The 27585-nt window shown below is 36.6% G+C and overlaps 1 protein-coding gene across 1 annotated transcript in view; it reads left to right on the top strand.

Annotated features, from left to right (window-relative positions):
* The window catches only part of LOC150102777 (SID1 transmembrane family member 1-like), a 582520-nt gene that overhangs the window by 527447 nt on the left and 27488 nt on the right, over window positions 1–27585 (top strand). Inside the window, exon 23 of the mRNA XM_090399394.1 lies at window positions 11317–11430. Within this exon, the coding sequence (XP_090255520.1) occupies window positions 11317–11430 (114 nt within the window). The remainder of the gene's footprint in view (window positions 1–11316; window positions 11431–27585) is intronic.

Raw genomic sequence — 27585 nt, 5'->3', positions numbered from 1 at the left:
TAGTTTCTTGGCTAAGTGATAATTGGGGCTGCCGATTCCTTCCACTCAGTCATAGTGGTGTGTTGGTTTTGTGTATTTTTGGCATGCCATAAATTCTGGAAGTGCAGGCATAATGCAGTAATAGCTTTTTAATTGTTTCCTCTGATCACTTGGTCACTGACTTGATTAATTCTGTTCTTTTCTTTTTGATGCAGTTTGTAGGGTTGTAGTTGACTATATAGGAATAGATGAAATACCTGCAGAATTCCTGAAACAACTTCAGAAGAAAGGAACTGAAGAAATAACCATAATAATAAATTTAATTTATAACAAAGGAGAATTACCAAAAGATTTTATGACCTTAATATTTATATCTATACCAAAGAAAAGTAATGCAGTGAACTGCAAGGATTTTAGAACAATAAACTTCATTTCCCATACACAAAAATACTTATGAGAATCTTAACACGAAAAATTGCATCTAAGGTGGAAGAATTTCTTGGAGAAGATTAGTTTGGTTTCAGGAAGGGTAGGGGAACAAGAGATACGATTGGACTGTTAAGAATGGTAAGTGAAAGAAGTCTGGAAGTGAATAAAGAAGTTAATATCTAAATTAAGGGGATAAAAATCCCTTATTATTTTACAGCCAGTATGCGAAACTCTAAGATCGAAAACTACGAACTAAGAGTTTCATGCCGAAGAACTATTGGCGAGACCAAGCATAAGTGACCACCTGGTAGTACAACACCCAGGCAACTCGAAGCAAAGGTGGAGCAAGCTCCCTCACTATCCTTGATATTTTCTCATAATGTAAAAACACACAGCTTCTAGGAGATATAATACTGCTCTACATTATGAGGAGAGGTCACTACTCAGACCGGTTTCAACCTTTTTTGGGCACACCTTTCTGGCATTCATATAGTGAAGGTATGTAAGTTCTTTTCACTTAAACTTTGATATCAAGCAGGTCTAGCTACTCACTGATGAGACCTCAAAAAAGGTTGAAACCGGTCTGGGTAGTGACCTCTCCTCATAATGTAAAGCAGTATTATATCTCCTAGGAGCTTTGTGTTTTTACATTATGAGAAAATATCAAGGATAGTGAGGGAGCTTGCTCCACCTTTGCTTTGTGTTGCCTGGGTGTTGTACTACTAGGTGGTCACTTACGCTTGGTTTCGCCGATAGTTCTTCAGCATGAAACTCTTAGATCGTAGTTTTCGATCTTAGAGTTTCGCATACTGGCTGTAAAATAATAAAGGATTTTTATCCCCTTAATTTAATTAACTTTGCCAGAAAAAATAGCCATTTGGCTTTTCATCTTAGTTAGAAGTTAATATCTGTTATATAGATTTTGAAAAAGCTTTTGATATTTTTAAAATGGGATAAGATGGTGGAAGTAATGGAAAAGATTGGTATAGATTGGAAAGATAGAAGGCTAATTATTTCACTATATATGGGACAAACTGCCATGGTGAGAGACATATATGGTACAACAGAACCAGGTATCATTGGAAGAGGAGTAAGACAAGGCTGTTCTCTGTCACCAATTTTGTTTAACATGTATTCTGAAGCAGCTTTTAACGGTTAAAAGAAGCACTGGAGAATTCGGAAGAAGGAATAAAGATTGGAGGTAGACAGATATTTGCAATAAGATATGCAGATGACAAGGCATTATTATCAAATACTGAAACAGAAATACAACATCTGTTGAACAGATTACTGGAATCCTGTATCAATTATGGAATGAAAATTAACATCAGAAAAACAAAGGTAATGAAAATAGCAAGGAAATGGGCAAATATGGATATCACAATAAATGGGGAAAAACTGAATCAAGTAAAGACATTGAAATATCTAGGAAGTGTTATTAGCAGTGATGGAAGATGTAAAAGTGACATAAAATCAAGAATAGCAATGGGAAGAGTTGCCTTTAATAGAAAATGGAATTTATTCAGAAGTAAAATGGATAGAAACCTAAAGAAAAGACTAATAATATGTTATGTGTGGAGTGTTGCCTTCTATGCAGCTGTAACTTGGACATTGAAGAAAGAAGAAATTAAGATTTTGGAAAGCTTTGAGATGTGGATTTGGAGAAGGATGGAAAAAATCAAATGGACAGATAAAATAACTAATGAAGAGTCTTAAAAAGAGTAGAAGAAGAAAGAAGTCTGTTAAAGAGGATAAAAAGAAGAAAGGGAAACTGGATCAGACATATTCTGAGAGGGAATGGAATCATCACAGATGCCATCGAAGGAAAAATAGACGGAAAAAGACCCAGAGGAAGAGTAAGGAAAACAATGCTAGATGACATGCTGAATGGACACAAGTACACACCCTTGAAAGCCTCTCCTTTTTAATATATGAGGTGGGACAATTTAATTCCTGGAATGCGCCTGTAACAAAACCTATGTTCGGAACTATACATTAGTGGCTACTGTTGCCTTTGAAGTAGTCCACTTGTGCATGTATACACTGGCTTAGATGATGTTCCCATTTTTGGAAACAGGGCTGGAACTCTTTTTTCTGGAACACTCTTTAGTTCCTTTATCACATTATCAATATCACCCATATCAGAAAATCTTCATCGTTTTAGTGCAGTCTTTAATTTTGGAAACACCCAGGAATCAGAGAGAGCTAAGTCAGGTGAATAAGCAGGATGACCTAATTCAGTAATCAATTTTTGGGCCAGAAACTCTCTCACAATGAGTGAGAGAGTTTCTGGCTGGGCGCATTGTCATGATGGATGATCCACTTGTCATGCCACAGTTCGGGTCTTTTTCTCCGAACAGAATCTCATAATCTTTTCAGCACCTCTAAATAGCATTGTTGGTTGCCATTTGTTCCTGTGCAATGAATACATAATGGACTATCCCCTTGAGATCAAAGAAACACACCAGCATGGTCTTGAACTGTAAACATGACATGACATGCATGCTTTTTTTGGACATGGTGAATTCGGAGTTTTCCACTGCATGCTCTGGCATTTTGTTTTTGGATTATACTGGAAGTACATGTTTTGTCATCAGTAATTATTCTTGGAAACATGTGCTTATTTGCAGAAAGATCAGTTGCAACTTGAACCTGCTGCAGCTTCTGTTCATTCATCAAGATCCGAGGCACAAACTTCGCAGAAATCTTTCGCATACCTAATTCTTCAGTTAAAATTACCCTAATTGTCGATTAATTTGCAATCATCAACCATTAATCGTACACTTAATCATCTGTCAGACTTACCAAATCTCACACCTGTTCACATTTGTGTTTGTTGTTTTTGTTTTTGGCTGCTCACTTCTGGAGTTATTGTTTACATCTTCTTGCCTACCTTTGAATCTCTTATGCCACTCAAAGACTTGAAGAGAAATTATAGACTCCAAGAAATTATATTTTTGGTTTAATTCTTTATCCAAGTGGAATCAAGCAAAGTTTGCACATGTAGTAACTTCATGACTGAGAAACTCGTATACAGAGGCCAATGACTTCACTTGCCATAGTATCGCATAATGTAAAGCACATATCCTTATGGACAAGTATGGTGCTATGCATTATGGAAAGGGTCACTACCCAGAGTGGTTTCGATCTTTATTGAGGTCTCATCAGCTTATCACATGGCACCCTGCCAAATGCTTTTGTTAAAACAAAAAAAAATGACAATATGACATTTTGTTGGATATTTGGAATTATGGGATACTAAGGCAAGTGATGTGAAGTCATTAGCCTTTATATACGAGTTGCTCAGTCATGAAGTTACTTCACACGCCAACTTTGTTTGCTTCCACTTGGATAAAAAATTAAACGAAGAATATAATTTCTTGGCATCTTTAATTTATTGTTTTACACATCACAGTCCAAGATTACTTCTGCCATTTGACAATATGCTGAAGTGACAATATATATTCTCCAATATAAAAATATTGGAGAAAGGAGTAGTCCCACAGATTCAAAAAGATAAAGAACTCATCTTCCAACAGAATTTTGCTCCATGCCACACTTCAAACATAAGTGCAAGAGTTCCTCAAAAATCACAACATCCAATTGCCTCTGTGGCCAGGTAACTCTCCTGACATTAACCCAATAGAAAATTTGTGGGCCATATTGAAAAAGAGACTTGGAAAATTGAATTGTGATATAAAGGATAACTTAATGCAATCCATTATAAAAGTATGGTTTTGAGATGCAGAACCCACACATACAGGGAGATACTTACACAAACAATCACACCATCACCCTTCTCAACAATATGGTATTTTAAAAACACTAACTCATAGAGCTAGAGCAATCTGTTCCAATGACATTGCTCTCACCGCTGAACTTTATCACCTACGTCACACTTTAACCAATGGTTATAATCCCCATAAGATAGATAACATACTAAATGTTACCCAGAAATCCCCTCTATCTACCACAGAAGACTACAACAAAACTATCACCATCCCATACATTAAAGGCACATCTGAAAAGATATCTAGGGTGCTTAACAAACACCAACTACGCACAGTATTTAAACCTTATGTAAGATTAGCAACTCTCATCCATTTACCTAAGGACAAATGCACTCCTTTATCACATCCAGGAGTCTGTGAAGTGTCCTGTTCTTGCCATGAAACCTACTATGGACAGACAGGAAGAACTGTGGACATCTGCCTCAGTGAACACAAAAAATATATCCAACACTTTTGCTATGGCAAGTCGGGTCTGGCAGACCATGCTTTGGATACCCCTGCACACAGGATCAATTGGAAAGAAACAAAAGTAGTGCACAGAAGCTTCTACAAGTCAGAGAGATTGTTCCTGGAATCAACAGAGGCCTTAACTTGTTAAGGTTTGGATTGCTCCAAACCTTAACAAGTATGGCTGTATAAATCTACCAAAGATTTGGGAGACAGTGATCCTAAGACCAAATTAATATTTATTACATTTATTTTATTTTTATTTTTTTTCAAACTTTCTAAGACTATTATTTGGACTACTATTTCAAAACTTTGAACTATTTAAATTTTTTTTTTTTTTTTAACCTAGATGGTGCCCTATTAGGACTTTAGTCTTGTGTTGCATGCTGCAATTACTTATACTAGCCCCACTGTTACACCAGATTGTGGTTGTCTTGCATTTGTAACAAACTTTGTGTTGTGTGCTCTGAAGATGCTGGATGTAATACCAGCAAAATATTAGCTTTTAAGTTAATAAATAGTTATTTTCTTATCCATCTGTGTTCATATCAATACTGTTTAATCTATTACAACATGTCTGACAAACACATAAGCCTATCCACGCGTTGAGATGCAGAAATTAGAAAAATGTGTTCTACGTTTGTAGAGTCCATGCCTAAAAAGGCACTCAAAGAAGAAGAATATTTGACAGGATACCACATGGAACTTAAACTTATATAAACTGGAACAAATGGATTTGGATGAAGCTGCTGAGGTGGATAAAAAGGTGGCTAATGGACAAATGTCAGAGAGTAGTTTACGGAGGAGTGGAGTCCAGGAGAAGGTGTGACTAGTGGTGTGCCATAGGGTTCTATACTCAGGCACTGCTATTTAACTTGTGCAATAATGATATAGGAAATGATTCTGAGAGGAAATATTCATTTATTTGCTGGTGTGTAGAGCAATTGTTAATCAGCATGATGTGCAGATCATGCAGGATGACACTAACAATATGGGCAAAGAAGAATGGCTGTCAGTTTAATGTGGCAAAGTGTAAGGTTATGCATTTTGGGATGAAAAGATTATCAGCTATATATTGCATTAATGGAACTGAACTGAACTGCAAAAAATTATGGGGCAGGGATTTAGGGGTGCTAATGGACTCTGGATAACATTCAGAGGCCATATTACAAAAGTCACTAAAATAAGTGACTTTTGTAATATGGCTTTTTTTACCTGGTTGTTGAAGAACACACTAACAATCAGAGATAAGGAGATTGTCATACCTAAGACATACCTTAATACTGCCTCATCTTGACTATTGCTCACAGATCTGGACATCTGGGCTCCTTGGAGATGTAGAAGAGGTGGAAAGAATCCAGAGGCAAGGTGACCAAGATGATGGCAGTCTATGGTTACTCCTTATGAGGATAGATTGAAGATTTGTGGGTTACAAAAATTGACAGATAGGAGGAAAAGGGGAAGAATATGACAGAGACATATGTTACTTAAATGTTGTTATAGGATTGACACAGATGAAATTTTTCAATACCTGGCTAGTATGGGGGAGAACTAGAGGTTATCCCTGGAAATTAAGTAAGAATTTAGTTAGAAAAGAAGTGAGGACTAGATTTTTTTGCTTGGAGAGTGGTGACTGAGTTGAATGGGTTGTTAGAGTCAGTTGAAAGTGCTGTAACAGTGAATGAATTTAAACCAAAGTATGACAAGTATTGTCTAAATCAGGGGTCGGGAACCAGGGGCTCTGGAGCCACATGCGGCTCTTGGTTGAACAAAGTGCAGCTCTTTTATGTTGAATTAAAAGATGCATAATTAATACAAACAACTAAATATTGTTTTTTGATACGGCCTGTTCGTGGTGCTAGATACTAGATACTACACATGTGATGTGTAGTATCTAGTACCACGAACAAGCCATATCAAAAAACAATATTCAGTTGTTTGTATTAATTGCCGTGGTGTTTGACAGGACAGCTAATCAATTAGTTCAAATTTTTGCCGTGCCGCTAGTTACCTTAGGCATACGTAACATGCGTGACAAATTTCTAAGGTAACTAGCGCCACGGCAAAAATTTGAACTAATTGATCAGCTGTCCTGTCAAACACCACGGTTTTTAGATACATACGGATTTTAACTGTCAAAGTAAATATTCTGTTAGTTATTTATTGTGGTACTAAACTCATGTTTAATTTAGTGTCAGGTAATGTTATTATTATTATTATTATTACTACGTGACACCTCCAGGGGGTCCAAGAGCTCATCGTGGGAGGGCACACTACTCTACTCTACTTCGCTAGATACATCTCATCCTCTCCACTACTACTTAATTTTCCAACTGCAACACTACTACCATCAACGCCATCTATTGCCCATCATCACCACCAACAATAGTATTTTTTGCCTGTAAATTGCGTGTGTTCTGAAGGCCGATTTGTCTGTACACTACCACCGTATGAGATCGGCTAACTCACCTTCAACTGAAAAGGCCCATATAAGGATTCCCCTCGTCATGACGAGAATCGAACCTAGGTCTTTTCCAATCAAAGGGCGCAATGTTCCGTTGTTCTTCCAATTGCGCTACGGTGGGTTACTGTTATGTTATGCACAAATTAATTTTTATTATGTTATTATGTTGAATTTGTGTTTTTACTTGCAGGTAAATTTTTGATAATAACCCTCCTAATATGAGTTCAAGAAAAAGAAAAATAATCGAAGAAAACAGAGGATTCAATAAAATGTGGAAAGAGAAATTTGAATTTATAGAAGCAAATGGAAATCCGCAATGTTTAATTTGCCATCTACGACTTCAAGATAACAAATCAAGTAATGAGGACATTTTCGAGGACAACATTTAGACTTCAGTAAAAAATATCATGAGAGTGATAATAGAAAAAAAAACTATTGAAGAATTACAAAAGAAAACATTGCTTCAGCAAAGAAATTTGTCAACTTGGATGAAATCATCGTTGAATACTACTGAAGTAAGTTTTTTGTTATCTCTTGAAATAGCAAAAGCGGGAAAACCTTTTACCGATGGTGAATTTCTAAAAAAATTGCATGTATAATGTCTCTGAAATTCTATTTAAGGATATGAAAAATAAAGAAGAGATACGTAAAAAAATTAAAGGTTTACCTCTTTCGACTAGAACCGATTTCTGCAGAAGTTTCAAATATGCAAATTATGGATATTAATTCTGCCGATTTTATATCTATTGCAGTTGATGAATGAAATTATATTTCCGATAGAGCACAATGCTGCATGATGGTTAAATATTTCACATCTTCCAGTATTCAAGAAGAACTTCTTGATCTGCCAACATTTAAAGGACACACTACAGGTCAAAATATTTCAGAAATCCTTCTAACAAGTTTACAGAATAAAAATATAAATATTAATAATATAGTATGCATTGTGACCGATGGTCACAATGCTTCTATGATTGCAAAAAATAAAGGGTTTGTTAAATTATTCTCTACTCATATTCTACATGGAGTTATTTCATTTCATTGCATTTTGCATCAAGAAGCTTTAGTTGCAAATTCTTTGGTATTATTACCACAACTAAAAAGAGTGATTGATGTTGTTGTGCCAATGATCAATTTTATCTGAATCCAGGCGTTGAATCACAGACTTTTTGACACATTTTTAGAGGAACTAGGTAGTCAGCATAAAGATTTAGTGACATTTACATCTGTACGATGGTTATTAAGAGGAAAAGCATTAAAACGTTTTTTTCAGTGCTTAAAAGAAGTAACAGTTTTCTTAACCACTAAAAATTATAACGTAAATCATGTGGAACTTCTCAGTAATCCCAGATGGATATAAAATTTTTGTTTTTTTGCTTGATATGACAGAACATTTTAATAAGCTAAATTTGAAGTTGCAAGGGAAGGGAAACACAGCCTTACAATTACTAGAGGAAAGTCATTACCTTTGAAAAGAAACTAAGAGTGTTTTTCGAAGATATTACTGAAGAAAAATTTATATATTTTGCTATATAAATTTGATATATAAATCTAAAAAATTATAGATTGAATTTAAATTAAAAAAAATGCAAAATATTTGCTGAAATGATTACTGTAATTTTAGATTCATTCACAAGCAGATGTGAGGATTTTAAAAAACATCAGGAGATGATGAAATTTATATTACATCCGTTAAATTGCAATTTAAAATTAATAGATATTGAAGCTTTTCCCAGAATATCAATTGCAGAACTACAAATGGAGCTTCTGGAAATTCAGAATAAAAGCATCTGGGTACAAAAACTTCAGGAAATGGTAGCACAAATCGAAGAAAATGAGGAAACTATGGAAGAAACACTACAGGAAATTATATTTAAATGTTGAATTCTTTCCCAACTAATTATTCAAATACCAGATGACTGGCTTTTGGGGTTTTGACACTTTCGGTTCAACGTACAATTGCGAACAATTTTTCTCTTCAATGAATTACATTAAGAAAGTTATAGGAACAAATTGACTGATGAAAGTTTGAAAGCCAAATTACTATTAAAGTGTACGACATACAATCCAGATTTAAGTCAATTGGCTGAGAAGATGCAAAATCAAAAGTCTCAATAGTGAATTTTAAATTAAAACAATCAAATATGTATTAAAATACATAATATTGTATTCTTGTTCAGACTAATTCTTTTTTGCAATTTGAGTAAACTAGATGTAAATAAGGCTGTGGGACTTGATAATATATCACCGCGTATTCTGAAGGAATGTGCCAGAACGTTGACACCTGCCTTGACATATTTTTTTAATACGAGTCTTGCACTTGGTCAAGTCCCTAAAGAGTGGAAGGAGGGCAAGATTGTGCCACTTCATAAAGGAGGTGATCGAACTCAAGCATCAAACTATAGGCCTATCTCTGTGTCAGGTGTTGTGGTTAAGTTGTTGGAGAAGCTTGTGAGCACTAGGATCCAGAGTTGGGTTGACAACAATGGTATAATCTTTGATGGACAGCATGGATTTTCTAAAGGGAGGTCGTGTTTTAGTAATCTACTTACTTATTACAATAAAGTGACTGCTTCCTTGGACAGATGAGAAGGATACACAGTAATATACTTGGATTTCACAAACTTTTGATAGAGTACCTCATGATAAGTTGACAGTCAAACTAGAGCAGATGGGGTTGGATATTAGATTAGTGCATTGGATTGGAGACTGGCTATCTGATAGGTATCAACAAGTTGTGTATGGGGATGCAATCAATATCCAGGAAAAGGAAAGTCACTAGTGGAGTGCCTCAGGGGTCTGTTTTAGGGCCATTACTATTTAACTTGTATATTAATGATATTGGCGAAGATTTGGATGGAGATATTCAGTTGTTTGCAGATGATGCAAAGTTGGGACGAACCATAAAGAGTAGTGAAGATGTTGTGGCCTTGTAAGAAGACTTGAATAAATTGAGTGATTGGGCAAGCAAATGGGGATGTGAGTTCAATGTTGCAAAATGTAAGGTTTTAAAATTTGGAAAACAAAGATGGGATGCAGAATTTATGCTTGGTGAGAATATATTGTTGGAAGTAGAGGAAATAAGAGATCTTGGGGTGATAGTGGATAAGGATCTAAAATTTAGGGGACACATCGCCAAAATTGTGAAGACAACATAAAGACTTCTGGGAATGATGCAGAAGACACTGACGTGTAGGAGTAGGGAGATTCTTGTTCCATTATAAGGCTTTGATTAGGCCACACATGGACTATTGTGCCCAGATTTGGTCACCTGGTTTTCAGAAGGATGAAGAGATGTTGGAAAGGGTCCAAAGGCGACTGACTAAGGTAGTTTCTGACCTCTGGAATGTTGAGTATGAGGAAAGATTGAAAAGATGTAATTTGCAGAGTCTAGTGGAGAGAAGGAAGAGGGGAGATATGATAGAGACTTACAAGTTGGTAAGGGGTTGTTATAGGATCAATGGTGGAGAAGTTCTACAGAGAATAGTGGGAGATCAGGGGAGAACCAGAGGTCATCCCTGGAAACTGTATAAAGAGGGTGTGAGTAGGGGAGTGAGAGGCAGGTTTTTTTCGTGCAGAGTTGTGAATGATTGGAATGCCTTGCCTGAGAGTGTGGTGTCTGCAAGGAGTTTGAATGTGTTTAAGACCCGGTATGATGAGATGTGTGTGAGATAAAAGGACCTCCTAGATGAGTCTTTGACTCCATGAGGTCTTGTTTAATAATAATAATAATAATAATGTTTTGTGATTAAAATCTTAATCAAACTTAATTTTGTTTTATTTATTGAACATATAAAAAATTTATATGCAAACATAAAAGTGGTATTTGATATCTGGAAGTACTGAATTAAAAACAAATTTACCTAAGTTTGAACTAACTGCAACATTGAGTCACCAGGAAAAATCTAATGGAAGTTGCGGCTCCCAAAATTTTGTTTTAATTAATTTTTTTGGTGGAATGGTTCTTTGGTTCAAAAAGGTTCCTTGCCCCTTGTCTAAATGAAGGTTCATATTTGGTTTTCAGTTGGAATGTTAGTGGACCTGATGAGTATAAGACTCCATGGAGGTGTCTCTAATAATAATAACTTTCTTGTTAATTTATTTTAGCTTCCTTAAGTTATTAGTAAATATTCTAAGATCATTAATTTCTATAGAAAAATTTATTCCTTTTTTTAAATTTTTTTTTAAAAATTTCATTTCATATAGAAAACACCATCTCAGTCAAGGGATCATAATAAAGGATGTCTCATTTTTAATTTTTATGATGGTCATGACATTTGGCATTTTTTATCCAGTTGTGCATTGTTTCTCTCATTTATGGTATGTATAATCTCTGGATATAATATAGTGACATATGCATATATAGAAAGTTAATTAATTAAACAAGAATATAATTTCTTGGCAAGTTTTATTCACTTTATTGAGATTTCCGTAGTTGTAGTTATTCATTTTGAAGATTTATGGAATAAACTATATAGAGACAGGAATGAAATACCTAAATTTAATAACTAAATTAAGTATTTACAGCCGGACTTTTTTGCTAGCTCAAGTTAGCATTATCTAACACATTTTTAAGATCTAATTTTAAGCAAATTTTGCCAAAGAAATGCCATGCATATCGATCAAAACAAACATTGAATTCACCATCAAAAGGCTACCTTTAGATGAAGCTGAAATTATTAGGCTAGAAACTCCAAACTTGCTAAAAAAGGTATTCAACATATTCAAGGGAGTAAATATAACCTTGAGAAATCTAAAACTGAACCATAACTTAGTTATAATAAAAGGAGACAAAGGAAATGCTATGACAATCCTTAAACAGTTGACTACAATAACAAAATAAAATACTTGCTATCAGATATGTCAACATACATTCCAGTAGCAGAGAATCCCACAACATTGATAAAAAATAAAGCCATAAGTCTTTTAGACAATATTACAAGCTGGCCAACGAAAACTTTGTATAAATAAAAACATTTTTACACCCACCCACCCACACACACACACCAAGCTATATGGGCTACCTAAGGTCCAACCTGGAGTCCCCGCTATGCCTTATTCATGCCATAAATTGCTCTACCTATAAACTTGCACAGCATTTGGCATCCGAACTAATTAAGCACATTGGCAAGATATTGTCTTACATTGAAAAACTCTACATGCTTAAAAACTGCCATGCAAAACCTTCAGTTAGAGGAAAAAAGGATCTAGCCTTCTTGGATACTAAAGGTATTCAAGAACATGGCACTCCATGTGTTCAGTCTATCGGAGGCCCATACACACAGGCAGACACTTAAATGCTACTTCCCGTCATTAACCTGCCCAAAAAAATTGGGATATTCAAAACCTTAACCTCCAGGGCAGAACAAATTTCATCCTCAAGACAGGGAATGCATCTGAACAAGAGACTCTCCTTATTGCTTACACTTTTTGGATTAAAACAAAAATACAAGACAGACCACAGTTACCAAAAGAAAAGAACATAAAAAAATATATTCAGTTTGAACTACCAAAAAGTGGATTAGACCAACTTCCCTTAGATGAAAATCATTTCTTCAGGTGGAAAAAAGTGAAGTTACTACAGAGGTCCGATTTTAAATCACAGAGACTGTATTCTTAGAAGCAGCTACGGTTCAAAACACTTTGAACTGTAACAGAAATAATAGTGTAATTCTGCTTAAATTTTGGCACACTGCCCTTTCCATCTGTTAGCAATAACCACGAAACATTACTGCAGAAAGCACCAATGTTGCCTTCCATACAAATGACTGCCCTTATTCTGGAAGCCATTGCAATTCGAGTCTACACTGAGTGTTGAAAATTTTTCCACTTAGTTATACTATAAATTAAAGATGCCAAGAAATTATATTGTTGGTTTAATCCATTATCTCAGTCTAAGCAAACAAAGTTTGTGTGTGAAGTAACCTCACAACTAGGCAACTCGTGTATAGAGGCTAATTTATTTATTTATTTATTCTTATGATAAAAGGAATACAGAACAGCTACAGGTCAATATCCAGTATGGAAAGCCAATTTAAGGCCTCATCTGTCACCTTGTGGATGTCCTGTAGACCACCACCGTCAAATCATCACCTTGGGCAGTCGTTCGCAATATGAGTAATCGTCTGAGCCATGGGAGAACAATCACAATAAGGGTGGTCTAACAGCCCCCATTTATGTAGTAGGTAGTCGCATCTGCCCTGGTTAGTTCTGATCCTGTTGAATGATGACCTTCCTAGGAAGAGCAAAACCAGGCTGCAGAGCACAGGGATCTTCTACTGGGAAGCTGTTTTTAGGAGATTGTTGGACCAGTATCCTCTCCACATGTCAAGTGTTCATGGCAGGGCAGCTGAAGAGAGTTTGTCCCTGGACCAGAAACGCTTTCTAGATTTTAGGTGAAGAATAGGTGGATTTATGAGAGTCTGGTGTAGGGGCAGGAGTGGGTTGCTTATTGCTTTATTAAATTCTTTAATCGACGCTTGTCTTCTCTGTATGTTTGGTGGAGCAATGTTAGATAGGACAGGCAGCCAGGAGACAGGGGTGCTTCTCACTGTCCCACTAATTGTGCTCAGTGAGAAGCACCCCTCTCTCCTGGCTGCCTGTCCTATCTAACATTGCTAACATTGCTCCACCAAACATACAGAGAAGACAAGCCTCGATTAAAGAATTTAATAAATTTGCTTCTCACTGTCCCACTAATTGTGCTCATGGTAGAGTTTAGCTGGATGTCTATAATGTTAGTGTGTGCACTTCTTTCCCAGACAGGGGCACAATATTCACAAAATTTAAGCAGAGTGTAAAATTATGTTTTCTTTTTTTTTTTTGTTATTGTTCAAAGTTCTATATTCAATATTTCTTCTTTACTTAATTTCTCTTAACTTATTATGCTCTACTTATTATACAGTTGTAACTCCGTTTTGTTTTAATCCGTTGCTTGATTTATTCAACTCCAGTTAATCCTTTTCCTTAACCTTTTGACCCCGCTTCTTCTCAAGGTTGTACTATGTTATTAACTTGCACGTAATTTTATAAATTGGGAATTTGCCTCGGGCTAGAGCCGAATTGCTTTGTTATAACAGCAAGCGTATTTCTTCAATATTGATTTCTGAAAATTTATTTTTATTTTGACTGCGTCATCAGAAATCACAGATAAGATTTAAATATCTTTCCAAAAGAAAAAAAAACACTTCGCTTAGCACAAAAATACTTCTATCTCTCAACACTCTATCAAGCAACGTAAAACTATTCTACAGTCGTGGCAAACCCTTAGGTCACATAGGTTCGAATTTTATGAGTAGTGCATTGGTGTGCATGAATCAGGTATGCATGACAAATAAAACAATTTATTCATACTAATCAAGTTACACTAAAGGTTAATATTTGGCACACAAAGCAATTCTGACTCTGTACTTCTCATTAACATTAGCTCGGATCTTAACTTATTCAACCTCGTTTAACAATTTTTCATTACATACACAGCCTATGGTAATAATTGTGCCTACACTTAATTCATATAATAGAAATGACCTACTATGGTATATAATAGGTAACAATAAACATTATCTTAGCTCACAACTAAGCAGGTAAATTCTCAATTTTATCTAATTGCCTTCAGTCCTGAAGTAAATACTAACAAACAAATATGCTAGAGCAATCTCTGCTGCAATTCTTGCCTTTAGTTAATCATATATAGAAGACCTTACTTGGTATTAAATTATCTAGTCCACATCGGTAGATCCTTGAGATCGTTACCATCTATTTCACTCCGTTTCTTTTCACACATGGGCACCTTTTTCTCGACAACAACGGGGCACTTCTACTGGCAGAATTCATCAGACACCTTGGCGGCTGGAAGTCCGGAACTCACTTCTTTCACTGCTTAAATGACCCACCTAACTTATTCGGGTGTCTGTTAGCTGGAATGGGTCTCTTGACCTAGAATCGACAGGACATACACAAACCGGGAGCCAGAACACAAAACTGGGCAAAAGCATGCTTATCCAGCGACAACCATCGATAACAGCCTCTCCTCTTTTAGCGGTCCGCTGGCTACCTACGACTGACTTTCCCCGACGAACTCCAACTATGACGACTGACCTTCCTCCGATGAAAACTTTACTGCTTGACCTCCGAGTGATGACGATCTTTTTTCCCTAGATGTCTCCCCCTTTTAAGCTGCTCCAACGACCTCGGATCTTGCTACCCTTTCATTCCCTTGGGTAACCACCTTTTTAGGTCGCTGCGTTAAGGCGGGAAGCCCCGTACATTCTTGACCTTCATAAGAGTGATAGCCTTAGGTCTTATTTTTAATCCGTCTGGGATATTTCTTTGTCTTAAACATTCTATTATTATAATTCTTTTATACATAATTTTCTTTTTTTTTTTTTTTTTTTTTTTTAATCTCCTGCAAGGAGATGTGTTTTGCATTATAGGAGATACTGAGATAGGAGTGTTGGTATCTTGCTCCACCTTTGCAACCAGTTGCCCTGGTGTTGTACCACCTTAACCCAGTCTTGAAGATACTTTCAGGCGCAAACTTTGTTTGCTCACACTTGGATAAAGGATTAAACTAAATTTATTATACTCTAACCAAGTGAAAAATAAACTTTCAACATCTTTCTCTAAATCCAGAGTAAATTATTAAAAAAGGGTGGTACACCAATTGGCAATTCCTATAGGTAGAGATGACCTGCTAATGCTTCCGCCTGATATCTCCACTTGGGCCTGGCTCCCACTGAAGAGACCTCAATAAAGGTCGAAACTAGTCTGGGTAGTGGCCCTTCCCTTAATACATAACATTAGACATATCTGCAAGGAGATGTGTTTTGCATTATAGGAGATACTGAGATAGGAGTGTTGGTAGCTTGCTCCACCTTTGCAACGAGTTGCCCTGATGTTGTACCACCTTAACCCAGTCCTGAAGATACTATCAGGCGCAAACTTTGTTTGCTCACACTTGGATAAAGGATTAAGCTAAATTTATTATAATTTTCTTTGTTGTTTGTTGTTGTACAGTAATTCAACAGTTAGATATTTACAAAAATTACAAGCAAATCAATCTAAGTTAATTTCCTAAGTAAAATCAGTATAGAAAGAATTTATTTTAAAATTTCTCTCTATACAAGATTTTACAAGAAAATGCCAGGGCTAGTGCAGACAACCTTAGGACTTTTGCACCACAACCCCAGGTTGTTCCAGCAAGCCTTGAAATGATTTTGTTTCTTGTTTTAATTTTGTTGGACAGGAAGAAAGGTTGAGGTGTCGATTCGCCTCTGCATTGTTCAGGTGAAATACTGTGGACACAGTTTTTGTTAGATTTGGCTTCAAGTACCACTGCTTGAAGTACTCTTTCAGGATGTTCAGATCTATGTTCAAAGTTGATTCCAGGTTGGCAAAGGAGGTAGATTGATGTAGGATCACTAGGTCATCAGCGTACATATACTTGCTTGAGCTGGTATGTGATAAGTCGTACACTAGATGTTAAAAAGTAAAGGGGATAACACAGAGCCCTTGAGGGAGACTGTTGTGAAGGAATCTGAGCCTGCTCTTTTTTCCCCCAATATGGACCCTTATCTTTCTGTTGGAGAGAATGGATTCAAAAAAAGCTGGAAAGTTTTTTTGAACCTTATAATATTTCCTAGCTTTAGGAGGAGGCCTCTGATCCAGACTGTGTCATAAGCTGATGTTAGATCAGTGAAAGTGGCTCCAGATTTAAGTTTCTTTTGGAAGCCTACTTCAATCTGTGTTGTCAGGGCCAGGACCTGGTCACAGCAACTTCTTCCTGGCCTGAAACCAGCTTGTTCAATCTGGAGTGCTCTTTCAATGAGTTGTGAAATTCTTTTAAGGTGAATTCTTTCAATGAGTGTAAAGGTGGCGCAAAACAAGGAGATAGGTCGTAGATTTTTCACATCATTTGGATCTTTCCCTGGTTTGGGAATGGCAATTATTTTGGCTTCCCGCCACAGATTTGGCAGTTAAAGTCATTATAATGGGTGTACAAGTTCAGGAAGTTCAGAGCCCGTCTTCAGGATTTGTCTGATGGAAGATTGCACAGTAATTTTTCTGATAGAGTTGGGACTTATCTTGGAGGTTTTCAATAAATGATTAGCCATTTGATCAGGAGTTATCTTTGTTGTTTTGTGTGTTGTTGGTTCTGCTCCATCTAATTTTCTCAGAAGTGACCAGCTTTTCTGGCTAGATGTGGTGAAATCGAGTTCATGGATGGTTGAGATCCATCTTTCCTTTCTGTTTTTATCAAGTGTTGCTATGAGCTCCTTAGCAACAGTTGGATCTTCAGTTTTTTCATATTTGGCTAAAAGTTCCTCAGTTTCTGTACTCCAGCACAGGATGTATTGTTTTCTGTAGCCACTAGGAATAGAGGCTTTGGCTGCAGTTTTGATTAGTTTAACAAATCTTGGATAGCAATTAGGAGTGGGGTGAATTGCTCAAATGGTTTGCTCGATTTGTTTCTGAAATACATTCCATTTGGACCTGTGACTGGTGTTCTGCTGATGACTGGGATTGATGCCTGTCTCTATTAGTGTAGGACAATGCTGACTATTAGGGAATCTATTGAGGATGGTTCTGATTGTTGGCAGAGGGTGGTCTTTCGAAACTATGCACATATCTGCGGTTTAGATTCTGTTCCATCTGGCTGAGTGGAGAGTGCCTTCCTGCTTGGCATCGTAAAGCAAATACAGGTTATATGTATCCATCCAGTTAACTAGATTATTACCGTCCCAGTGTTAGAAGAATAAGAATAGAGCCCCACATGGTGTGATGAGAGTTGAAGTCACCAATATAGATAGCAGGGTGAGGTGGTGGGCGGTCCAGCTGAATAGGCCAGGATTGTGATTGTGGTTTGTAGACATTGTAGATGGTGGTATTTTGAACTTTAATACCTATGGAGTATTCTGCATCAGGTACACATTGGGTTATGTCCTTGAGTCCAGGCTGCTTGGGATGGCAGTTATAAGACACAAGAATTAGGCCTGGGATCTTTAGTCGATTGAGGGCTGTGTCAGGCACATGGGTTTCCTGGAGAGCCAAGATGTCAATTGCTTTGCCTTTGGCTATTTTGCCGATGACTTCAGCTTTGGATTTAGATAGTCCTCTATGTTTAGGGAACATATCTTGAGAGAGTGTTGTTTAGGGGAATGTAACTTATTTTTCAAAGCTTGCCCTTCGCCCAAACAAGCAACGCGATCCTTGTTATTCCAGGCGATGATTGAGCTGGCATGGAACTTTTAAGTTTTTGTATTCACCATGGTTGCTGTAAGTGGTCCAAGGTTTGGACACCTTGTTCGAGACATTAGCTTCATGTTGCCTGTGATTCATCTCTGGGGATTCTTTTGTCTGAAGCACTAGCAATGTACCACAAGATAACTACTGGTGGTGGGGGGGGGGGCACGGGAAGTCTCCTCAATCCCTTCAAAAGAGGCTAATAACCACATTACTTATCATAGATCCCATAATGCAAAGCACATATCCTTACGGACATGTATAATGCTATGCATTATGGGAAGAGTCACTACCCAGACTGGTTTCTACCTTTATTGAGTTGAAAATTAAAGGGATACTCATCATAGACCTAGAGTAGTTAGTATAAGGGTGCAAGACAGCCTGATAATATCAGGAGAAAGAAAAGATAGATAGTATGAGAGATAGAGAAAAGGCCTCATCTCTTTTATATCCTCATATAGCCAAAGGCTATTAGTTTTCCTTTTTCACCAGTCTCATGCAGATGAACAACCAAAAGACCAATTGAAACTAAAGCACAAAGATGACTGATACCCATGTGGTTAGCCTTATCTGAGTTAACCACCTTGAATTCGCTTTCTCTGCCTTGGATTGGTCTCCAGTCATCCCTGCGATTGACCATAAGACTGCATTGAATTAACAGGATGCAACCATTTAAAAAATCTTTCACTGCTGAAATACACTGAATTTTATCTCCCTCTGGTGAATATTACATAATGTGGTGGTTTACACAACCTAACCACAAATTTGATATCTCCTAGAATGCTTCTTTCTAAATACAAAAATCATCTGACTGAACAATAAAATTTCCACAATACAATATTATAAAGCATTTGTATGTCATATTGCTGGTTTTCAAATCCATGTTTCTTTCTAACCTTCCATAAATGGTATTTTAATTTATTAATTATAAAAATCAAAATTCTTTTCCCATTACTGACAGATGGTGGGTACTGCAAAAAAAGAACCTGTTCTGTTGTGAGTAATGGAATGCCCAACATATTACATATCTGTTTCAAAAAAGCAGAGCAAGAGACTGTTTCCAATTGGTAACATATGTCACAGATTGGATCTCTGATGTTAAAGTACCTCTATTTAATGGTATTAACTGGAATGCAACCACATGCAATTCTCCAAACAACATACCTCCTTTTAGGGTATCCTTGGAATGTCAGTATGAAATAAAGTGTTGTTGTCAGTACCCAACTGCAGAAGTTCATGGCAAAAGAGATTAAAGATTTCTTTATACTGAATTTTACTTTTTTTTAATGGAGAGAATGTCAATGCCATAAATGTTGTAGCATTCTTAGAGTTCAGCACAGAATGTTGTAGCATTCTTAGAGTTCAGCACAGAATTGTAGCAGTCTTAGAGTTAAGCACAGAATGTTGTAGTATTCAGGAACATTCTCAACTTATGGACCTTTATAGCCATTTACTCCAAATAGGGGAAAATGAAAACCCAGATAGTACCGGAGAAGGTCTGCAGTATTTTATGGATTTTTGAAACTGTGTTTCTTAAATCGCAGAATTTTAAGACAAAGCCCAAATCCTCCATTCTTCTTTGATAGTTGAAGAAATTCCTTTTTATCGTATTGGTATCTTCTGGACCAAAAAAATGCACAGGCTTATATATAATTGCTTTTCTTCAGCTTCTGTGATGTTTGTAACATTTTTGATGTACAACTAAGCAGGGAAGATTATGATTTTGAGTACTATGGTTTTAGAAGAAAACGAAAATGGCCCTATTTTCCAGACTTCAAGGTTTCAATATTCTTGTATATAAGTTCTTGAACTGGTAATATTGGGTAATTGAAAAGGGAATTCCAAGTATAATGAAGGGCTCTCTCTTAGGGGTTAGTCTGAAACTAATGCCTCCGAGATCCCACTTTCCAAAACTTTTAATTTTGTCTTATCTGCATTTGCAATTAATCTCCATTGATCTTGCTGAATTTTTTCAAATTACCAAAAAAATATGTATATGGAATCATTATCCTTCAAAGTGCCCACTACATCAACGGCATATGGATTAAGAAAGCAACCTTGCTTGACTCCTTTATGAATTTTGATCAGGTCTGACAGAAATGAATTAACTAGGAGGCAGGTAGTTGAATTGGCATAGGCCTTCGATAATGGATAGCAGCTTTTTTGCCCACACGAATATGCTGGAGGATGTGGAACAGAAAAGGATGCTGGACATTTTCAAATGGTTCAGTAAGTTCTACCAATAGCACTGCCATTGCTGCTTTTTCATATTAACTATGCTGAGTATATCAATAGTAGAAACAGATTAAATTCTACTGCTCGGCCTGAAACTCCATACACCTATGTGCTTTTAATTACATATCTCATTCCCACTTTGAGCCTGTTATTGATACTGCAGAAAAATATCTTATAGTCAGTATTAAATAGAGAAATATGTCTCCAGCTGCTGATTAAGGTGTGATCTCTATTAGGTTTTGGAATGAGGATGGTATGGCTTGCTACAAATTCACTTGGTATGTGTATAAAGAATGGGAAGAATAAAATCCTAGGCCTTGCAGGATTCTATCCCTAGACCATTATGTCTTGGGGATTTTCTTGTCTGGTATTCTTTATAAGCTGTGGTAACGTCAGATGCTATGATGGGTCTGTCAAGCCTGTCTTGGATATGATCAGGAAGCCATTAATGTTCCAAGAGTTTTTTTTTTCCCACTTTGCTATTGTCTTCAAACATATTTTTGTAGTGCTTTTGAAAGGAATCAAGGATGTCTAGAGTGGTCAACATGTCTTCACCATCAACACTGATTTGAGTGATAGTCCTACCACTAAATTGTGGAATTTAGTGAATTGTCTATTGAAGAATGCAGCTGCTGGGCTATATGCTAAGGGCTGCTGTATTATTATTTTAAAATGTCTTTCTTTAGCTTGTTTCTGCCTTTCCATTTATATCTCTATGTCAATGTTTCTAATGATATTACTACATTCTATACCATTGTGTTGGTTTGCTATGAACCCAGCTTCTCTCTTTATACAAGTCTTTTAATTTTATTTTTTGGAGGAATGTCACTGTTCCTTTCCCCATTCAATCATATTCTGTTTTACTGCTTGTTGGAATTTTAACCACAGTCCCAGGTAACATTATTCCTATTTGAACAGAGGGTCAGGAATTTGGTTGAAGTCTTCATGGTCAAGAACTGATCTCTACTTGTTCCATGCAGCAGAATTTAAGTAGAACTGGATTATGATCTGACATGTTGATGTCAAGATGTTTGATCTGAATTATCGTATTTATAAGAGAAGAAGAGATATAAATTTGATCAAGAGGGGTACCAATACCTTGATCCACGTACATGTAAGTCATGCTATTAGGATTATGAATCCTCCATATGTCTACTATTTGAGCATTGTCAAGACATGTTTTTAGCTGTGCATATCCCACTCCTGGGAGTATCCTTATATTTTGTCTAATATGGGGTTTTCAATATAATTTCAGTCTCCAGCTGCTATGATGTAGTGGGCACCATACAAATATGGCTCCAATTGGATGGAACATAAACATGTATAAACTTTATTACGCATCCACAATATTTCCAGTCTGTTATCAAGATTCTCCCTTCTGCATCCAAAGGGATACAGAAGGAGAATCATATGCAGAAGTATGCTTCTTGGAGAAACAAAAACCTTATATTATAGCATAAGTTTCCATATAGTTTCTTGTTTAATTTGCCTGTGGAATCCTTGTACATTTAATGAGGCAATGCTGAAAGGAGATGCAATGATTAGTGAAGGGTCACTCGTACCTCTTTAACTTCTAGATTTTGAAGGAACCTGATAAGATCTTTGATCTATGAAGGTGGTGCAGTTGTGTAGCCTGCTTCTTGTAAACTGTTTCCAGTTTTTTCCAGTTCTTTCCCATTATTTCAATTTCATGCCTATCATTCTTGATTTGGAAACTAGTTTTTTTTTCATGCAAATGATAATTGTACCGAGAAAAGTTTGGATCAGTGAACTTTATTCTTGTTTTTTCTTTAATTTTATCCTTTGCTTTCCTTACATTAGCATGAGATGGTTCTTCATAGTCCATAAACTCTTCCGAGCCTGTGACTTCATTTGATGATCTGCAACCTTTCTCTTTCTTTACATTTTTTTTTATTTCTTTTCTTTTAGATTCAGTTCCCTTTTTTAACACAACTTTTAATTTCTTTTTTGATTATCTTGTCTGCATATTAAGTTCTTTCAGTTGTCTTACTTGTTTTTTTGTTTTTTCTCTGGTTTCTCTTTGTAGAACAGTTTCATGTGTTTGCATTTTGTCTTGTATCTGTTCAGTTTTTATACTATGTTCATTATTGGTAATTTCAACTGATATTGTTCAATCCATATTTGACTGGGAAAGTGGCTCTTACAGGTCTGGAATTTTGGGGCTAATTTCTGGCTGATTTGTTGTGCACTTTTTGTGATTTTACCAAGTGTAATTTGTTTAAAAGCACCATCTTTACTAGACTGAATTGAAAGACCCAGGAACTCTTCTTTATGCCTTCTTTCCACTATATATATATATATATATATAGCAGAAAGAATATATATATATATATATGGTGTTCGAACTGACTCTACCAGTGCTCCTACTCTTTCAGTGAAAGTTCTGAAAGGACAGGTGTTAATGTGGTGTTCAGACCTTTCCCATTTCTGACAGGGTTTGAGACACTGATCAGCGATACATATATATATATGAATCTCCACACAGTTGAAACGTTTAGATTTGGGACATTTGCCACCCAAGTGATCATGAATCACAACACAGGCACTGCCTCTATACTCTGGGATAGTTTACTAAAACTCGCATTGTAATGATGTTGAGAAAATTTTATATGGCGTCTTCATATTCATTGTAAAGGTGACCTCACCAGAAAACCAGTTTGGATCTTCACCTGATAAACTCTTTTGTGTGTTACTAATTTTACCCCATTTTGAGAATTCCCGTATAAGAATTTCATCACTGTTCTCTATATATTCCATTGGAAATCTTTCTGCTTTTACTGATTTTACCTGACTTCCCATCATTACAGGCTACCTTTAAAAGTAAAACCCTGTAATAGTTAATCCCTTGTTTCCACATCTTTAACTACAATTAAATATTACCCTCTGCTGTGTGGTGTGAAAGAATAAATCTTACTAGCATCAGCTATCTCTTTTAACACCTTAATCAGAGGTCACACTTCCTGGAATTTCAATCTTCACATCCTGAAATTTCAATTCCTAGAGTCCCCCCCCCCCTTAGAGGAATTTGTACAATTATCGCAGGTGGGGGGAAAAAAAAACTAAAACCTCTGCGTTTGATCATAAGAGAAAAATATAATAATAAAACCTTTCAGCCATAAACCTGTGAATTAAATAATCCCGTGATATAGAAATAATTCTACACCACCAGCAAATGCTCTATTTGATGTACTATAAAATGGCAGCAGTGATACTACCAAAAGTAATCCTGTAATGCAGATGTTAACTGCATTACCAGCAATTTTAATATTTACTTTAAAAAAGCTGGGCTGGTTCTAGTAGGGCAAAACCACTACTAGCACAAGTAAATTAAAAGCAAAGTGAAAAACACCGAAGTGCTCATCTTGCCAAAACCTGAGTTGTCAATAGTGAAATCCAGACCCAGAATTCACCCATTCTCATCAGTGGGAGCCATACCCAGAAGTGATACCAAGGTTGAAGTAATGCAGAAGTCGTATTTTTTTATCATCATCATCATCATCAAATTCCTGCCATGTACCCTCAAGGGGTGTACAGGATATGACAGTACTACATGAAAAAATTACATCCTTACTAACTTCCTATCTACAATTTTCCTCCAAATCAGTCTGTTACTTGTCAAGACTCCAACATTATCAGATCTTATATTTCTATCGTCTAAGGCACTTTGTACCGTATCAATCCACCTATATCTTGGTCTTCCTCTGGGTCGTTTTCCTGCCAACCTGGCAGAGAACACTTGTTTTGCTAATCTTTCCTCTCCCATTCTATTTAAGTGACCATACCATCTGAGATTAGCTCTGCTAACGCATTCCTGGATGCTGACAATGTCAAGTTCTTTCCTAATATCCTCATTTTTAATATGATATTGCCATTGATGCCATCTGTTCACGCCTCTAATCTTTCTCAGAACTCTCATATCTGCGGTCTCTAGTCTTTGGTCAAGTGTTTTACTTCTGACCCAGCTCTCAGATCCATAAGTTAAAATTGGTTTGAACACAGTCTTGTATACAGCTAATTTAGTGTTCCGACTAATTTCTTTCTTATTCCATATGAATTTATTCAATTGACTTCCCACGATACCAGCTTTGCTGATTCTGTTGTCTATTTCTATATTTAGTTTACCATCTTCAGTAAAAATTGTGCCTAAGTAGATGAAATGTTTTACTTGTTCCACAGGTTCTCCATTCACAACACAGTTGACATTTTCAATGATTCTGCCTATTTTCATTGTCTTTGTCTTTTTATTGCTGACCTTCATACCATATCTATTACAACAGCTATTCAATTTAGTCAGAGAATCTTGCAGACTTGTAGCGGATTTATTTAGAAGTATAACATCATCCGCATAAAGCAAAGAGCTGACATCTCCAATTTTGATATCAGGTTTAATACCACATTCCTTCATAATGTGATCCATATAGATAATGAATAACAGAGGGGATAATGTACATCCTTGTCTCACACCAGATTTAACATTAAACCATCTTCCTCTACTTCCTTCAATTCTAACTGCTGACTCACAACTCAAATAAAGACTAAGTATTGCTTGATATAATGCCCCATTGACACCATATAACTGTAGCGTATTGAATAGCTTCTCTCTTGGCACCTTGTCATATGCCTTTTCCAAATCGACAAAACTTAAATACAGATCTTTGTTATATTCCCATGCTTTCTCGACTATTTGTCATAAAGTGAAGATCTGATCCTGACAGCCTCTATTTGGCCTGAATCCAGCTTGTTCTTCACCAAGCTTTTCTTCCACAATTCTTCTCAACCGTTTCTCAAGTATACTTGCATAGATCTTGCCAGGAACACTCAGTAGGGAAATACCTCTGTAATTCTCACATTCAATTTTATTTCCCTTTTTATATATGGGTACTATGAGAGCTCTACTCCAATCATCGGGAATTCGTCCCTCTGTCCAGGCTTTCTGAACTATGCAGTGCAGCCACTGTAAGACTCTTATACCACCATACTTCAGCATTTCTGGTCGAATATTATCTACTCCTGCTGCCTTTCCACATTTCAAGCCTTTGATGGCTTTTTCTACTTCAAGTATGGATATGTATTCCTGACTGCATGCCTGGTTAGTGTTTTTTATCACAGTGCTGTTATCACTGCTTGTTTCATTTAGCAGTTTTTCAAAGTAATTACTCCATACTTCAAGGATATCTTTTTCTCCTGTTTTCATTTCACCTTTATCATCTCTAATTCCTTTTACGGCACTCTTTCCTCCATTCCTAAGCTTCTTCAACAACCTCCAGAATATTTTGCCACCTTCTTGATATTTATTTTCTATATTCTTGCCAAAGTCCTCCCATGACTTTTGTTTAGCTAGTTTTACACACTGTTTAGCTTTCTTACATTTGTCTCTGTATTCTGTAAGATTAAAAGCTGACTTATTTGCCAGGAACTTTTGATATGCTTTCTTCTTTTCCTTCACTGCCTCTTTAACTTCCTGTGTCCACCAGGGAGTTCCGATTTTTTTATCCTTGCACACAACCTCACCACATGCCTCTCTGGCAGAATCAATCAATGTTTCCTTCAGAGTTTGCCACTGAATCTCCAAGGTTTGATTCCTGTTCTCAAACTCTTTCATTTTCTTTTCAATAATATTTCTGTATTTTAGTCTACAGTTCACATCTGAGAGCTGCTCAACTTTTATTCGCTTTAAAACTTTCTTACATGTTATTCTTTTCAATATGAAATTCAATTTTATCCTGCTCAAGACTAAATAGTGATCACTTTCAATTTCAAATCCTCTGTACACTCTGGTGTCCTGCACGTAGCCAAAAGGTGTCATACCATAAAATACTCTGGATTCGAGATAGATGTCACAGGTTTTTCCACTTTGTTACACTATTAATTAAAGATGCCAAGAAATTATATTCTTGGTTTAATCCTTTATCCAAGTGTAAGCAAACAAATTTTGTGTGTGAAGTAACTTCATGGCTGGGCAGTTACCTGCCTTAGTATCCCAATAATGCAAAGCACATATCCTTGTGGACATGTATAACAATATGCGTTATGGGAAGGGTCACTAACCAACCAGTTTTGGCCTTTATTTAAGTCTCATCAGCTTAACACATGGCAGCTTGTCAAATGGTTTTGTAATATCCAAAAAAAATGTCAGCATATGGTTTTCCATCATTATTACCCTTGTCACTTTATTATAAAAGGCAATGAAATTACTAAAAAATAAAATAAAAAAAAATTTTGTTATTATTTATTATTATTCAGTCCTCCATGGAGTCAAAAGACTCATCGTGGGAGGTCCTTCCTAAGAAACACAAAGTCTATCAAAACTCATCGAGTGGAGGGTCCCCCCCTAAGAAACACAGAGTCTATCATACCACTCCTTAAACTCATCGACCGTTCTCGCTCTCACCACTCCATTGGGCAATGCATTCCACGGTTCAACCACCCTCCATGCAAAGAAACCACTCCTTACCCTTTGCAATCCATTGGCAATGTCATTGATATAAAGGTTAAACAATATAGGTCCTAGTACTGAGCCCTGTGGGAACCCACTTGTAACCCTCTGCCTCCTTGAAACTGCTCCACCATACACAACTCTCGGATACCTATCAGACAGCCAATCTTGAATCCAGTTGCCAATCTGACATCCATACCCATGTGCTGCAACTTAAATATCAGCTTATCATGTGGCACCCTGTCAAATGCCTTCGCTAAGTCTATGTTGACTCTCTCACAGATAACATTACCCTCATCTTCTTAATGCTGTATACGGTCCCTCACTACTTTCTCCAAGATCTTAACAACTACTGATGACACACAAACTGGCCTATAATTAGACACTTCCAGTCTGTTACCACCCTTATGCAATGGCACTATCTTACCTTCCTTCCATTCCCTGGGCACCTTTCCTGCAGCCAGACTTTCATTGAAAAGCCAAGTTAAAGGCACTGTCAGTTCCCTAGCACATTCTCTCAAAACTCATGGTGAAATACCATC

The sequence above is a fragment of the Typopeltis vanoorti genome, chromosome 10 (assembly GCF_054136105.1).
Source record: "Typopeltis vanoorti isolate ZY-2024b chromosome 10, IOZ_Tvanoo_1.0, whole genome shotgun sequence".
Lineage (NCBI taxonomy): Eukaryota > Metazoa > Arthropoda > Arachnida > Uropygi > Thelyphonidae > Typopeltis > Typopeltis vanoorti.
This window is presented reverse-complemented; position numbering and strand designations above follow the sequence as displayed.